The sequence below is a fragment of the Hylobates moloch genome, unplaced genomic scaffold (assembly GCF_009828535.3).
Source record: "Hylobates moloch isolate HMO894 unplaced genomic scaffold, HMol_V3 SCAFFOLD_18, whole genome shotgun sequence".
In the NCBI taxonomy this organism is placed as follows: domain Eukaryota; kingdom Metazoa; phylum Chordata; class Mammalia; order Primates; family Hylobatidae; genus Hylobates; species Hylobates moloch.
In genome coordinates, this window is record NW_026652293.1 from 20,438,340 (window position 1) to 20,456,143 (window position 17,804).

General features: G+C 34.2%; 1 protein-coding gene across 20 annotated transcripts in view; it reads left to right on the forward strand.

The window, feature by feature from the left end:
* Nucleotides 1-17,804, forward strand: part of UCHL5 (ubiquitin C-terminal hydrolase L5) — a 50,494-nt gene that overhangs the window by 18,776 nt on the left and 13,914 nt on the right. For 10 of the 20 annotated variants that reach the window (XM_032137616.2, XM_032137612.2, XM_058430393.1 and 7 more), the window contains 5 exons: nt 14,055-14,180; nt 14,262-14,323; nt 14,402-14,532; nt 15,571-15,634; nt 15,759-15,839. In XM_032137616.2, coding sequence (XP_031993507.2) covers nt 14,055-14,180; nt 14,262-14,323; nt 14,402-14,532; nt 15,571-15,634; nt 15,759-15,839 — 464 coding nt within the window. The remainder of the gene's footprint in view (nt 1-14,054; nt 14,181-14,261; nt 14,324-14,401; nt 14,533-15,570; nt 15,635-15,758; nt 15,840-17,804) is intronic. The other 10 variants (XM_032137617.2, XM_032137614.2, XM_032137615.2 and 7 more) reach the window with 1 other exon arrangement.

Below are 17,804 nucleotides of genomic sequence, written 5' to 3' on the forward strand. Positions count from 1 at the left end.
TGTTCATGTCCTTCGCCCACTTTTTGATGGGGTTGTTTGTTTTTTTCTTGTAAATTTGTTTGAGTTCCTTGTAGATTCTGGATATTAACCCTTTGTCAGATGAGTAGGTTGTGAAAATTTTCTCCCATTCTGTAGGTTGCCTGTTCACTCTGATGGTAGTTTCTTTTGCTGTGCAGAAGCTCTTTAGTTTAATTAGATCCCATTTGTCAATTTTGGCTTTTGTTGCCATTCCTTTTGGTGTTTTAGACATGAAGTCCTTGCCCATGCCTATGTCCTGAATGGTAATGCCTAGGTTTTCTTCTAGAGTTTTTATGGTTTTAGTTCTAACATGTAAGTCTTTAATCCATCTTGAATTAATTTTTGTATAAGGTGTAAGGAAGGGATCCAGTTTCAGCCTTCTACATGTGGCTAGCCAGTTTTCCCAGCACCATTTATTAAATAGGGAATCCTTTCCCTATTGCTTGTTTTTGTCAGGTTTGTCAAAGATCAGATAGTTATAGATATGCAGCATTATTTCTGAGGGCTCTGTTCTGTTCCATTGATCTATATCTCTGTTTTGGTACCAGTACCATGCTGTTTTGGTTACTGTAGCCTTGTAGTATAGTTTGAAGTCAGGTAGCGTGATGCCTCCAGCTTTGTTCTTTTGGGTTAGGATTGACTTGGCTATGTGGGCTCTTTTTTGGTTGCATATGAACTTCAAAGTAGTTTTTTCCAATTCTGTGCAGAAAGTCATTGGTAGCTTGATGGGGATGGCATTGAATCTATAAATTACCTTGGGCAGTATGGCCATTTTCACGTTATTGATTCTTCCAACCCATGAGCATGGAATGTTCTTCCATTTGTTTGTATCCTCTTTTATTTCATTGAGCAGTGGTTTGTAGTTCTCCTTGAAGAGGTCCTTCACATCCCTTGTAAGTTGGACCCCTAGGTATTTTCTTCTCTTTGAAGCAATTGTGAATGTAAGTTCACTCATGATTTGGCTCTCTGTCTGTTATTGGTGTATAAGAATGCTTGTGATTATTGTACATTGATTTTGTATCCTGAGACTTTGCTGAATTTAGAAGAGGCCATTTTGGCTCTAGTGTTGGGAATGCATTTGAGAAGTAGTGTAGGACATGAGTAGATGTAAGTTAGGAGGCTTTTGCAGAAGTCCATGTGATAGTAAACAAAAAACTGGAAGTAAAGAGACATGTGAATAGATTTGAATAATATTTAGAGATAAAGTATTAGCACCTTTAATGTGTAATAGATTAGATGTGAGGATGGAGGAGGAAGACATTATGATGATGGCTGTTTTTCTTTTTTCCTAAAAAGTTGCTCTTAAGGTACCCAGAATGGGATTATAAGAATCCTTGGTTAGTAACACATATATATGATTGGTTTACTCATGGTCTCCTTTTATTTATTTGATTATTTTAAGAAACAAGTGCCTAAGAACCTACTGCTGAAATAAACTTTGTCTATGTTATTTCCTTCTGTCCCACCCATCATTCAATGTACTTCTCGTTTTCCCTTTCTCCATCCAGTGTAACCCTTATGTTGCATTCTGTTTATCATTTTCTTTTTATGTATTTTTTGTAATCCTGAAAAAGGTGTTTGTAAATAAAATTTTAACTTGATAAAAAGTATCGTGCTCTATATACATTTTGGGAGTGTTTTTTTTTCTATTTTTGGAGATAGGATCTCGCTCTGTCACCTAGGCTGGAGTGCAATGGCATGATCACGGCTCATTGTAGCCTCAACCTCCTGCCTCAGCCTCTTGAGTAGCTGGGACTACAGATGCACACCACCACGCCCTGCTAATTTTTTATATTTTTTGTAGAGACAGAATCTCATTATGTTACTCAGACTGGTCTCTAACTCCTAGACTCAAATGATTCTCCCACCTTTGCCCTCACAAAGTGCTGGGATTACAGATGTGAACCATTATGCCTAGCCTACTTTTTTCACTTAATATTCTATTGTTAAGATTCATCCATAAGTTTATTATGATAGTTCATTTATTTTGCATGCTATATGATACCAGCTGCACTAACATGCTACAGTTTACTTACTCTTCTGTAGTTTGTTCTTTGGGTTTTCAATTTGAGTTACTGTGAATTGTGTTGCTGTAAACATTTTTTATACATGTGCAAGTTTCTCCTGGTATATACCTAGAAGTAGAATGAGTATTTCATCTAATATGTAAATGTGCAACTTTTGGAGGAAATATCCAAACGTTTTCTGAAGTAGCTGTTTAAATTTGCACTTCCACTAGCAATGTGTAGGAGTTGTTACAAAGCCACATATTATATAACACGTGGCATTGCTAGGCTTTTAAATTTTTGTCAGCTAATTGGTTCCAAAATGCTACTTCATTTTTGTCTTGGCTTATGTCTCCCTGATCACTAATCATGTTGAAACGCTCTTCATGTGCTTAGTGGCCATATGTATTTCCTCTGTGAAATTCTTGTTTATATTATTTTTCAATGGGGTTAATTGTGCTTTTTTTAAAAAAAATTATTGATACATAGTAGATGTACATATTTTGGGGATATGTGTGATAATTTAATACATTCATATAATTTATAAAGATCAAATTAGTGTAATTGGGATATCAGTCACCTTAAATATTTGTCTTTATGCTAGAAACATTCAAATTATCCTCTTATAGCTATTTTGAAATATAGATTATTGTAAACAATAGGCACCCTACTGATTCGTCAAACACTAGGTCTTCTTTCTTCTATTAAACTGTATATTTGCACCCATTAATCAAACTCCCTTCATCCCCTTCACCCACTTCACCACCCCACCCTTCCCAGCCTCTGGCAACCATCAGTCTACTTTCTATCCTGAAGATTCGCTGTTTTAGCTTTCACATGTGAGTGAGAACGTGAGATATTTGTCTTTCTGTGCTTGGCTTATTTCATTTAACATAATGACCTCCATTTCCATATTGCTCCAAATAACAGGATTTCATTCTTTTTTATGACTGAATAATCTCACATTGTATGTATATACTACATTTTCTTTATCCATTCATCCATTGATGGACACTTAAGTTGATTATATATTTTGGCTATTATTAATAGTGCCATAATAAAAACAAGGAGTGCAGATATCTCTTTGATATATTTATTTCCCTTCTTTTGGATCTGTATACCCAATAGTGGATTGCTGGATTATACAGTAGTTCATTTTTTAGTTTTGCATAACCTCCATACAGTTTTCCATAGTAGCTATACGAATTTACATTTCTACCAGTAGTGTTTATGAGGGTTCCCCTTTCTCCACATCCTCACCACTTATCTGTCATTCCCTTTTTGTTAAAAGCCATTTTAACTTGGGTGAGATGATAACATTGTGGTTTTGATTTGCATTGCTCTGATGACTAATGATGTTGAGTATTTTTTTATGTACTTGTTGGCCATTTGTATGTCTTTTGAGAAATGTCTATTCAGATCTTCTGTCCATTTTTAAATCTGATTTTTTTTATCTTTTCCTGTTGAGTTGCTTGAGCTTCTTATATATCCCGGTTGTTAATCCCTTATAAGATGGGTAGTTTGCAAATATTTTCTCCCATTCTGTGGGTTGTCTCTTTACTTTGTTGATTGGTTCCTTTGTTATACAGAAGCTTCTTTGATGTAATCCTATTCATTTATTTTTGCTTTTGTTGTCTGTGCTTTTTGAGGTCTTACTAAAAAATTTTTGCCCCAACCAATGTCCTGGAGATTTTCCCCAATGTTTTTCTTATAGTAGCTTCATAGTTTCAAGTCTTATATTTAAGTGTTTAATCCATTTTGATTTGATTTTTGTGTACAGTGGGATACTGGGATCTAGTTTCTTTTTTCTGCAATGGTTATCCAGTTTTCCCAGAACCATTTATTGGAGAGACTACCCTTTCTCTATTGTATATTCTTGGCACCTTTGTTGAAAATGATTTATCTGTAAATGCATGGAGTTATATCTGGATTCTCTATTCTGTTCCATTGGTCTATGTTTATGCTAGAATCCTGTTGATTTGGTTATTATAGCTTTGTAGTCTATTTTGAGGTCAGATAATGTGATTCTTCCAGTTTTGTTCTTTTTGCTCAGGATTGCTTTGGCCATCTCGAGTCTTTTGTGTTCTGTATAAATCTGGGGATTGCTTTTTCTGTTGGTGTGAAGAATGCCGCTGGTATTTTGATAGGGAGTGCATTGAATCTGTCCGTTGCTTTCAGTAGAATTGTCATTTTAACAATATTAATTCTTCCAGTTCATGAGCATGGAATATCCAGTTTTTGGTGAACTCTTCATCAGTGCTTTATACTTGTCCTTGTATAGATCTTGTACTTCTTTGGTTAAATGGATTCTTAGGTATTTTAGATTCTTTTTTTTTTTTTTTTCAGACATAGTCTCAGTCACCCAGGCTGGAGTGTAGTGGCACAATCTTGGCTCAACTTCGCCTCGCCTCCCAGGTTCAAGCTATTCTTGTGCCTCAGCCTCCTGACTAGCTGGAATTACAGGCATGTGCCACCATGCCAGGCTAATTTTTGTATTTTTAGTAGAGACAGGATTTTGCCATGTTGGCCAGGTTGGTCGCAAACTCCTGGCCTCAAGTGATCTGCCCGCCTTGGGCTCCCAAAGTACTGGGATTACAGGCTTGAGCCACTGCACCTGGCCTATATTCTTTGTAGCTCTTTTAAATAGGATTTTTTCTTAATTTCTTTTTCAGATTCACTGTTGGCATATATAATAGCAGCTGATTTTTGTATGCTGATTTTATATTCTTCAACTTTTTTGTTTTTGAGACAGGGTCTTTCTCTGTCTGGAGTGAAGTAGCACAATCATAGCTCACTATAACCTTGCGCTTCTGGGCTCAAGCAATCCTCCTGCCTCAGCCTCCTGAGTAGCTAAGACTACAAGTGTGCGCTAGTACATGTGGCTAATTTTTAGAATTTTCTGTAGAGACAGGGTCTCATTATGTTGCCCAGCTGGTCTTAAACTCCTGGGCTCAAGCATTCCTCCTGCCTCAGCCTCCCAAAGTGCTGGGATTACAGGTGTGAGCTACTGTGCTTGGTTATATCCTGCAACTTTACTGAACTCGTTTATCAGTTCCAAGAGTTTTTTGGTGGTCTTTAGGTTTTTCTAAGATTATGTCAGCTATGAACAGTGCTAATTTTACTTCTTCCTTTCCAGTTTGGATGCCCTTTATTTCCTTCTCTTGCCTGGTTGCTCTAGGCAGGACTTGCAGTATTAAGTTGAATAAAATGGTAAAAATGATCATCCTTGTCTTGTTCCTGATCTTAGAGAAAAGATTTTCTTTTTTTTTTTGAGATGAAGTCTCACTCTGTTGCCCAGGCTGGAGTGCAGTGGCGCAATCTCGGCTCACTGCAAGCTCCGCCTCCCCAGTTCACACCATTCTCCTGCCTCAGCCTCCCGAGTAGCTGGGACTACAGGCGTCCGCCACCATGCCCAGCTAATTTTTTGTATTTTTAGTGAAGATGGGGTTTCATTGTGTTAGCCAGGATGGTCTTGATCTCCTAACCTCGTGATCTGCCCGCCTCAGCCTCCCAAAGTGCTGGGATTACAGGCATGAGCCATGGTGCCTGGCCTAAGACTTTCATTTTTTTTTAATTCGGTATTATTAGCTGTGGGTCTGTTTTATATGGCTTTTATTGTGTTGAGGTATGTACCTTCTATACCCAGTGTATTGAGGGTTTTTGTCATAAAGGGATGTTAAATTTTATCGAATGCTTTTTCAGCATCTGTTGAAATAATTAGATAGTTTTTTTCTTGGTATCACATTTATTGATTAGCATATATTGAACCATCTTGCATCCCTGGATGACTCTTACTTAATCATGGTAAATGACCTTTTTTTTTTTTTTTTTAAATACTTTAAGTTCTAGGGTACATGTGCACAACGTGCAGGTTTGGTTTGTTACATATGTATACATGTGCCATGTTGGTGTGCTGCACCCATTAGGTAAATGATCTTTTTAATATTGTATTACTTAATTTGGTTTGTTACTATTGAATTTGGTTTGTTACTATTTGGTTGAAGATTTTTGCATCTATTATCATCAGTGATACTGGTCTGTAGTTTTTTTGTTGTGTCCTTGCCTGGTTTTGTTATCAGAATAATGCTGATTTTGTAGAATGAGTTGGAAAGCATTCCTTCTTCTTCAATTTTTTTGAAGAGTTTGAGTAAAATTAGCATTCATTCTTCTTTAAATGTTGGGTGGAATTTAGTAATGAAGTTGTCACATCCTGGGCTTTGCTTTACTTTTAATTATGGCTCTGATCTCATTACTTGTTATTAGATTGTTTAGATTTTTTTATCCCTTCCTGGTTTGGTCTTGGTAGGTTGTATGTATCTAGGAATTTGTCCATTTTTAGATTTTCCAATTTTTTTGTATATAGCTGTTCATAATAGTTTCTAATGATTCTTTGTATTACTGTGATTTCAGATGTTATGTGTCCTTTTTTGTTTCTGATTTTATTTATTTGGATCGTCTTTCTTTTTTCTTAGCCTGAGTAAAGGTTTGTCAATTTTGTTTACCTTTCCTGAAAATTTTTCATTTCCTTGATCTTAATATTGTCTTTTTAAGTCTCAATTTCATTGATTTCTGCTCTGATCTTTATTATTTCTTTCCTTCTAATAATTTTGGGTTTGGTTTGTTCCTGCTTTTCTAGTTCCTTGGGGTATATAATTAGGTGGTTTATTTGGAGTCTTTCTGCTTTTTTGATATTTTCGCTACGAATTTCCCTCTTAGTATGCTTTTGCCATATCTCATAGATTTTGGTATGCTGTATTTCCATTTTTATTTGTTTCAGTGCATTTTAAAAATTTTTTCTTATTTTCTTTATTGGCCTGTTCATCATTCAGTAGCATGTTGTTTAATCTCAATGTGTTTGTGTAGTTTCCAAGGTTTCTATTATTGATTTCTCGTTTTATTCCATTGTGGTCTGAAAAGAAACTTGGTATTTTTTTTACTATAAATCATACTATTCAGTGATTTATTGAGACTTGTTTTGTGGACTAACATGGTCTATCCTGGATGTATGCTGGATATCCATATGCTGATGAAAATAGTGAAAATAATGTGTGTTTTGCAGCAGTTGGTTGAAATGTTCTGTAAATGTCAGTTAGGTTTATTTGGTTTAGTCTGTAGTTAAATTCTGATGTTTCTTTGTTGGTTTTCTGTCTGCATGATCTGTCAGAGAGAGTAGATAGTAGTATTTGCTTTAGATCTATAAACACTTGCATTATATTTATACACTTGGGAACTCAGGTGTTAGATGTATACATATTTATAATTGTTATATTCTCTTGCTAGATTGACCCCTTTATCATTATGTAGTGACCTTCTCTGTCTGTTTTTATAGTCTTTGCTTTGTAGTCTATTTTATCTGATATCAGGATAGTACTCCTGTTCTTTTGGTTTCCAATTGCACAGAATATCTTCTTCCACCCTTTCCATTTTGGTCTATATATCTTTATAGGTGAAGTGGGTTATTTGTACGTACCATATTATGGGGTTTTATATCTTTATGAACTCAGAGACTCTATGCCTTTTAATTGAAGAATTGAGCCCATTTACATTCAGTGTTATTATTGATAAGTGAGGACTTATTACTGCCATTTTGTTGCTTGTTTTCTGGTTGTTTTGTAATTGGTCTCTTCCTTTCTTACAGTCTTCCTTTGTTGTTAGGAAATTTTCTCAGGTGGTATGTTTTAATTTGTTGTTTTTTATTTTTAGTGACTCTATTACAGGTTTTTGCATTGCGGTTACGATGAAGCTTACAAAACATATACATATGACATGTTATTATAAAGAGATAACAACTTAGATTATAAAGAAAAGAATAGAAGCAAAGAAAAAAACTCTACACTTTAACTTTTTACCCCCTGTATTTTGACTTTGTGTTTTGTCAGTATATGTATTTCTTATATTGTCTGTTTCAACAGGTTGCTATTGGTATTACTGTTTGGGGTAGATTTGTCTTTTGGGCCTTATACCAGAGTTATGAGCAGACAGCATACCATAGTGACAATATTATTCTAGGTTTCTTTGTGTATTTACTTTTACCAGTGGATTTTAGACCTTAAAATGTTTTGGTTTTGCGCATTAGTGTTTTTTTCTGTTCAGATTGAAGAACTGCCCTTAGCATTTCTTTTAAGACAAGTCTCATGGTGGCCACTTCTCTCAGCTTTTGTATGGGAAAGACTTTACTTCTCCTTCATATTTGAAGGATAGCTTTGCTGGAGACAGTATTCTTGGATGGCCTTTTTTTTTTTCTTCTTTTAGAATTTGAAAATTTCATCCCACTCCCTCCTGGCCTGCATGGTTTCTGTTGAGAACTCCGTTGCTAGATGAATTAAAGCACCTTTATATATTGTTTGCTTGTTTTCCCTTACTGCCTTTAGGATCCTCTCTTTGTCTTTAACCTTTGAGAGTTTGATTATTGTATGACTTGGAGTAGTTTTCTTTTGGTAGTTTTATTTTTTAGGTGGTTGCCTTTGGCATAAAGACAGGCAGTTCACTTTCATCTATTAATATTATATTTAGCCATCCTGCTAAACTTTTCTATTATCACTAATAATTTTTTTTTTCTTGAGTGGGTGTGTTCTTATCAAAATGACCATATCAGGTATAAATAATGGTAGTTTTATTTCCTCCTTTATAATCCTTTTGACTCTAATTTATTTTTCTTGTCTTAATTCCTGGCTAACACCCTCCAATAAAACCACTTGCAACTTAAAAGAGAATGCCTTTTACCATTTCTCCATTTAGGATGATGTTTACTCTAGCTTTTTTATTTTTAATGTTATGTTATTAATTAGTGTGTTTATTATCAAAGTATATTAAATTTTTTCAAATCCTTTTTCTGCCTCTATTGAGATGATCTTCTGTATTTTCTTCCCTTTACTAGGTTAATGCAGTTAATTATGTTTGGATTTTTCTAATATTAAATCATTCTTCCAAACCTGGGATAAGCCCACTTGGTCAGGGTGTATTCTCTTTTTATGCACTATTGGGTTAAATATAGTAGTATTTTGTTTAGGTTTTTGCATTTAAATTTTTGAATGAAATGTGTTAATTTTTCTTCTTCTGTAATGGCTTTGACTCGTTTTAGTATTAAGGTTATCCTGGCTTCATGAAATGAGTTGGAATTTTCTCTTATTTTTAGTGCCTTGAAGAATTTGTGTAAAATTAAGGTGATATACTTCTTCAAATTTTTGAAGAATTGACCTGTATATCCATGTAGGCCTGGTATTTTCTTTGTGAGAATATTTTAAAATACTGCTTCATTTCAGTAGTTAAGGGACTATTGTGGCTCTTTATTTCTTCTTGAGTTGGCTCTGGTAAGATGTATTTTTTTAAAAGATTTCTTCATTTCAGCTTAAATTTTCAAAATCATTTCATATGGTTGTTATTAATATTCTTTTATTCTTTTAAATCTTATTTTATTTTTAGTTGTATTTCTAATTTCTAGATTTCTCACTTGCATGTTTGTGTGATAGTGGTTTTATGTATTATATTAACCTACTACTCTTTATTATTTCATACTTTTGTTAGGGTAGGAACCTGGCTGATCTTATTTCTCCTTTTAGCCACCTTCAGTCCTTCCTATAAATTGACTTAAACTGAATCTTTTTGAACCACCGTTTTGATTATTTTATTTCTGTATTCAAAATGTCTTCCTCTTTGGGTAAACTCCTAATTACTCAAGGCCAGTGACTTAACAAGGTAAAGAATAACCCCACTATGACTATAACCACACTAGTACAAATGAGCAATATGCTTATTGTCTTTTGAACAAGAAGCACATCAAACATCTTAATTTGTTCTTTTGTTCACACTGTTCTCACTTTTTAAAGTGAGTTTCCGTCTCTATTCTCTAGTTCCTACCAAACTTTCAAACCCCTATTAAAATTTCATATTTGTAAATAAACTTTCTCTGATACTCCAGTATAAAATGATTTTTTCCTTTACTATTTTATTTTTCTGGTGTTCATCCCTTTTTTCTGTGTATCTTTATAGAGTCTTCATGAGCAGGACATTTACACTTTTTTTCAGTATCACTTTCTCGTGGGAAAGATACTGTTACATTCTCAACCTTTTTCCTTGACTATTAACAAATTTAAAATTGTATGTATTTATATTGCTATAGCTATGACTCAATGAAGATTGACAATAATTTTTTTAACATATATATATTTTGTATACTTTAAGTTCTGGGATACATGTGTAGAATGTGCAGGTTTGTTACATAGGTATACACGTGCCATGGTGGCTTACTGCAATAATCAACCCATTGTCTCCATTACGTATTTCTCCTAGTGCTATCCCTCCCCTTGCCCCCAACCCCCCGACAAGCCTTGGTGTGTGATGTTCCCCTCCCTGTGCCCATGCGTTCTCATTGTTCAACTCCCATTTACAAGTGAGAACATGCGGTGTTTGGTTTTCTGTTCCTCTGTTAGTTTGCTGAGAATGATGGTTTCCAGTTTCATCCACGTCCTTGCAAAGGACTTGAACTCATCCTTTTTTATGGCCACATAGTATTCCATGGTGTATATGTGCCACATTTCCTTTTTTCAGTCTATCATTGACGGGCATTTGGGTTGGTTCCAAGTCTTTGCTATTGTGAACAGTACTGCAATAAACATACATGTGCATGTTTCTTTATAGTGGAATGATTTAAAATCGTTTGGGTATATACCCAGTAATGGGATTGCTGGGTCAAATGGTATTTCTGGTTCTAGATCCTTGAGGAATCGCCACACTGTCTTCCACAATGGTTGAACGATTTTACACTCCCACCAACAATGTAAAAGCTTTCCTGTTTCTCCACATCCTCTCCAGTATCTGTTGTTTCCTGACTTTTTAATGATTGCCTTTCTAACTGGCGTGACATGGTATCTCATTGTGGTTTTGATTTGCATTTCGCTAATGACCAGTGATGATGAGCTTTCTTTCATATGTTTGTTGGCCACGTAAATGTCTTCTTTTGAAAAGTGTCTGTTCATATCCTTTGCCCACTTTCTGATGGGGTTGTTTTTTTCTTCTACATTTGTTTAAGTTCTTTGTATATTCTGGATATTAGTCCTTTGTCAGATGGATAGATTGCAAAAATTTTCTTCCATTCTGTAGGTGGCCTGTTCACTCTGACGATAGTTTCTTTTGCTGTGCAGAGCTCTTCAGTTTAATTGGATCCCATTTGTCAATTTTGGTTTTTGTTGCAATTGCTTTTGGTGTTTTAGTCATGAAGTCTTTGCCCATGCCTATGTCCTGAATGGTATTGCCTAGGTTTTCTTCTAGAGTTTTTATAGTTTTAGGTCTTACGTTTAAATTTTTAATCCATCTTGAGTTAATTTTTGTATATGGTGTAAGGAAGGGGTCCAGCTTCAGTTTTCTGCATATGGCTAGCCAGTTTTCCCAATACCATTTATTAAATAGGGAATCCTTTCCCCATTGCTTGTTTTTTGATTGACTATGATTTATATAGGCAGTACTTTAAGCTATTTTTATATTATTCCTCTGGACATCTACTCTTCTTTTGTATAAGCTTTGAAAAGAAATTCTCTAGTCTGGGGATTACAAAATCAAATGCCATCAGTATCAGGTTGTCATCATGAATGTGTGAATTGGATTGTGTGTAAGAAATAGAGAGTAGAAGTGCCCTGATAAACTAAAGACTATATACCCTGGCATAGGAATTCAAACCAAACTCTTAAGGTTCTGGGTCAGTCCTACTTGAGACCCTCTGCTCTAGCCTCATTTCGATTATTGAACTCTACTGCTTTATTTTAAAATATCTTAAAAGCCAGAGTTAAAGTAGGACACTTAGGATAAGCTAAAGAGTTTTAAAGTTGAGAACTACCTAAATAATTCATACTGCAATAGATTTTTTGTGACATGAGTTAAAGTTCTTTCAAATAGAACTTTATTTGACTATATATAAGATTATTTTTATGTGAGACTTAGGAGGACAAGGACCACATCTTTCTTATTCACTGTTCAACCTTTATTACAATGTCTGGCACATAGTAGGTGCTCAGTAAGTATTATTTGGATGAATGAATGAATGGCTGTACACTTTTAAATTTTCTTTTGTTTTTTGTTAATTTTGTACCATGTATAGCATAACCACTTGGTGGCACTAAACTCATTTTAAAACTTAATATTCTCATACCCATGTACATTGTAACTTTTCTTCTCACACACACATACAAAATGAGCTCTAATATATCATGGACAGTGTAAATTATTATTGACATCAAAAAAGAAAGTAACCACAAGAATTTTTTCTACTTCTTAAAATCCTAAAATAATGGATTACAAATTTGAAGTCCTTAGATTATAGAAATGTTTGATAATCTTTTCTGCCGTAGCCTCACTGCCTAGTTTAGCATTGGGTATATATTAAATCTTTAAGGTGTCTTGATTTTGAAAGAATATGTTAATAAGTATAAATTTTAACTTCTCCTAACTTAACTCCTCCCACTGTGCTATCCTCAGATAATTTCACCTTAGGTAATTTTGACCTAAGATAAGGGAGTACTAAGTGTTACAGTATTTTAGTCAACCACATTTATGAAGTCCTCTTTAATCATTAAAATTTTCATCGAAATTTACTAAAGAACTGTGATTCAGATCAAAATACATATTCGTATAAATCAGCAGCAGTGTTAATTGGATTCTGGATCTATCACTACTTTTTCCTAATTCATCAATTTTAAGACAGTTTTGAATGTAAAATGCTTAAAGAGAAGAATTGTAGAAGCATGGTGATGTTATAGTTATTGAGAATTAGGAGTACGAGACTATTCTGTAATGGAGAGTGCAGTCTTACCGAGGAATTTCTCAAATATACTTCAGTCAACAGTTCAGGAACTGGTAGATATTCATAAGACCTTAAAAACCTCTACCAACATGAGAAATAGAGAACTATAAGAATTAAAGAAGGAAAATAATTGAATTTTTTTCTTCTGAAATCAGGCAGGATAAAAATAGATAATTTACTAAAATGTAAAATCATAAGCTAGTTAGCATTATTGGAAAGACTAATTATAATATAGTAACATAATACTGTAGTAGGACTAAGCTGTAATTTAAAAAATTATTCAGCTCTATGATTAACCTTGCTGGTGTTCACACTGATCATCTGAGGTTCTTTCCAGCTTCATGATCTCAATACTATAGGTACTTAGGCATTGTGGAAGAAACTGCTGTTCATAAAGCGGTTTATAATCTTGTTGGAGAGACCACATGTATGTACAGAGACAGCCTAGCATGATGGCTGTGTACACAAATTCTAGAACAAGATTGGCTGTGTGCCCTTGGGCACTTAACCTCTTTGTGCCTCAGCTTCTACAAATTTAAAATGAAGATGATAATAGTACTCCTTCTTCATAAGTTGTTGAGAGGATTAAAAGAAATAACACATGCAGAGTGCCTAGAAAAGTAACTGGCACATAGTAAATGCTATCTAACTGTTTTTTCATTTGGCTAGAATGTAAGGTCCAGATAATTTGTTAAATGATTACAGCTAGATGATAGCAATGTAAAGACTGTACATGATTGAGTGAAAAAAAATATGTGGACATTATATACCCTGTTTGGGAATTTAAATGAGGGTAGAAACTAATGTGAGTTGTTTAAGAAGGTCTCTAAAATCACACAGGTGAATTGAAGCTTATGCTCGGTAATAAAATACTAATTGAATTTGAATAGGTAGAAATGAGTCTAGGAGGAAATGAATAGGAGAGAAGGACAAGCTCTGTTGGCTTAATCAGCTGTGTTTTCCATCAGGATGATTGGTCTTGTTACCCTAACTGGATTGGTTTTTGGTAATATTATGAGTTCATTGAGTTCGTTTGGTTTCCTAGAATTTTCAACTCCAGAATTGCAGCAAATTTTTGAAAATAGATTAGGATAGAAATTAAACATATTTATTCTGTTTATGCTGAGACTTTATAAAATATAATTTGAAAACTTCATGTTTTGGGGCCATTGTCACCAGTTAAAAACCATTTTTTATTTTTTTAAACACATTGATATCTTCACTTTTATATTTTATAGGTAATTAATAATGCTTGTGCTACTCAAGCCATAGTGAGTGTGTTACTGAACTGTACCCACCAGGATGTCCATTTAGGCGAGACATTATCAGAGTTTAAAGAATTTTCACAAAGTTTTGATGCAGCTGTGAGTACAACCTTCTTATTCCTAAAATGTCATATTTGTGAAAGTTTGTATATTAATAGGCTACTTTAAAAATTATTTTAGATGAAAGGCTTGGCACTGAGCAATTCAGATGTTATTCGACAAGTACACAACAGTTTCGCCAGGTAAAGAGACTTTATGTTAAATAAATACTGTTTCTTTCTTTGCTTCTTTGAGTCTCACTATTTTTTTATTTACTATAGACAGCAAATGTTTGAATTTGATACGAAGACATCAGCAAAAGAAGAAGATGCTTTTCACTTTGTCAGTTATGTTCCTGTTAATGGGAGACTGTATGAATTAGATGGATTAAGAGAAGGACCGATTGATTTAGGTAATGCAGTTCCTGTTCCTGATATTTCACTTTTGACAGGGGAAAATCTGTTGGGTATTTACCCTCATTTTAGTCACAGTGCTGCTTAAATTTTCAAGGTAAAAGTGACTATGAGGTAACATAATATAATGAAGGCCTTAAGCTCTTCAGTATGTTATATTACTATATAGGAGGAACATGTTGACTACCGTAGTTCAATTGATGCCTTTGAGTTTTTCCCAAGTAGAATTATTTTTTAACCTATAGGTTACATAATTTATATTTTATTTTCCATGTAACATTTAAAAACTACCCTTAGTGAATGTAAATAGTTATTCTTCTCATTTTTAACCCATTCATAAGGGATAGCAAACATTTCTTATCATCTGTATTAAAGTATTTTCATTTGGAATTGGATAATTTATTGTTTTGCAATCAAGAAAATATTTTTCTTAAAAGTTCTCTATTTAAATAGTGCATTAATGTGTCATCCTTTATGCCAAGACATAGATTTGTTCTGATCCTACCCCATCTCTAATGCTGAGCAAAACATTATAAACACTTGTCAAGGTTGAGGGTACAATCTGTGGCTCTGAAAGATTACTGAAATAATAGGTTCACAAAATAATTTTAACTCCTTATTTTGACTTCATTAAATTTTCTTTTTCTTTTTTTAATAATAGGTTTGAAGTCCAACACAACTTGTTTTAGTTGAATCTAATGTTATAGGCTATTCATAAAACTTTTTACTTTTAGATTTTAAAAAAATTAACATGGGTTCATTTTGTTTGTACTTTTTGCCATGCCCCATTCATAGAACCAATAGTTTATCTAATGCAGATTTACATGCTGCCTCTATATTTAAAAATATTTATTTTTCTATGTCTGTTATAAAAATTTATTTATGGAATTGAAACAACATAATTATACTAAAAAGAGTTTTACTGCTCTAAATTTATTAAAATATTTGTAAAAAAATATTTTGGGCCAAACTTTTGCATGTTAAAGTTGATTGTTCTTATTTTTATTTGCGTTAACCGTTTTAAAATTTCTTTCTAGGTGCATGCAATCAAGATGATTGGATCAGTGCAGTAAGGCCTGTCATAGAAAAAAGGATACAAAAGTAAATGCTCAGCTAATCTCATTGGCATAATATTGTTTTTTAAGTATTTTTTAAACTTGTATTTTGTTATTTTAGCAGTGTGCATTGAACATCTACTTTTTTTTTTCTTTTTAATTTTTTGTAGAGACGGGTTTTCACCATGTTGCCCAGGCTGGTCTCAGACTCCTGAGCTCAAGCCATCCGCCTGCCTCGACCTCCCAAAGTGGTAGGATTACAGGCGTGAGCCACTGTGCCCAGCCAAACATCTACTTTTGATTGGGTTAATGCATTTAAGAAGTCTATTTCAGAAAATCTCTAAATTTCATGTAGTAGTGTGTCATCTTGTCTTTAGAGAAGTTAAACATGTGGATTTCCATTAAGTTAGATAATTTTTTAGTTTCATTTTTTTCTTTTTTGAGACAGAGTCTCACTGGGTCGCCCAGGCTGGAGTGCAGTGGCACAATCTCGGCTCACTGCAACCTCTGCCCCCCGAGTTCAAGCGATTCTCGTGTCTCAGCATCTCGAGTAGCTGGGATTATGGGCACATGCCACCACACCCGGCTAATTTTTGTATTTTCAGTAGAGGTGGGGTTTCACCATGTTGTCCAGGCTTGTCTCAAACTCCTGACCTCAAGTGATCTGCCCGCCTTGGCCTCCCAAAGTGCTGGGATTACAGGCATGAGCCACTGCACCCAGCTAGGTATTTTGTACTGTTGGATAATTGTACAGTTATTTTGTAGAGTTTTGTTTTTGAGGGTTTATTTTTAATATTAAGCTCTTTATTTTGGGGTAATTGTATATTCAATTTCAGATAATTATATATATTCAGTTGTAAGAAATAATACAGAGACATCATGTGTATCTTTTATCTTTCAGTGGCAACATCTTGCAAAACTATAGTGTAATATCACAGCCAGGATACTGGCATTGATGTAGTCAAGATACAGCAAAATTTGCTCTCCACAAAGATCCCTTATATTGTTCTTTTTAGGCACAACCACTTCTCTCCCTGCTGCCTTTCCCTTTCCTTCACTCCTTAATCCCTAATTCTATAATTTTTGTCATTTAAAGAATGTTATATATGAATTTTACAGTATGTAACCTTTTTGCATTAGCTTTTTCACTCAGTTTAATTCTCTGGAGATTCATTCAAGTTTTTAAGTGTATCAGTAGTTCTTTTTTTATTCATAGATGGTATTCTGTGGTATGGATATACCAGTTTTTTGCCTCTTCGTCTATTGAAGGACATCTGGATTGTTTTCTATTTTTTGGCTACTGCGAATAAAGCTACAATAAACGTTTTTGTGCAGGTTTTTGTGACTGCAAATTTTCATTTCTCTGGGATAAATGCCTATGTGTGTCATTGCTGGGTTGCATGGTAAATGGATATTTATTTTTTTTTTAAGAAACTACCAAACTCTTTTCCAGAGTGACTGTACCATTTTATATTTCTACTAGCAATATATGAATGGTCTAGTTCCTCGGCATCCTTTTTAGCATTTGGTGTTACCACCATTTTTAGTTTAACCATTCTAATAGATGTATAGTGATACTTCGTTGTGGTTTTAGTCTGCATTTCCCTGATGACTAATGATGTTGAAAATCTTTTCGTGCCTTTAGCTCGTTTTCTGATTGTTTTTTGACTCTTGAGTCTGAAGTTCTTTACGTATTTTAGATGCTAATCCTTCATCAAACACATTGCCTGCAAATATTCTCTCCCAGTCTGTAGCCCATCCGCTTGTACTCCCAAAATGGTCTTTCAAAGAGCAAAAGGTCTTAATCCTGATGAAGTACAGTTTATCAGTATTTCACACTATGAATTGTGTTTTTGTTGTCAAGTCTAAGAATTCTTTGTCTCGGTGTAGATACCAAAATTTTTTTCCTGTGTTATTTTCTTAAAAGTTTATAGTTTAATGTTTTACACGTAAGTCAATGATGTATTTTAAGTTAATTTTTGTATATGGTATGACATTTAGATCAAGGGTCATTTTTTTTTTTTTGCCTATGCATATTCAATTACTCAGGCACCAGTGGTGGAAAAGGCTATCCTTCCTCCACTGAATTCCTTCTGCATCTTTGCAAAAGTGGAGCATATTTGTGTGCGTCTATTTCTGGGCTCACTATTCTGTCAATTGTTCCATTTATCTGTTCCTCTGCCAGTACTACATTGTGTTGATTACTGTAACTCTAA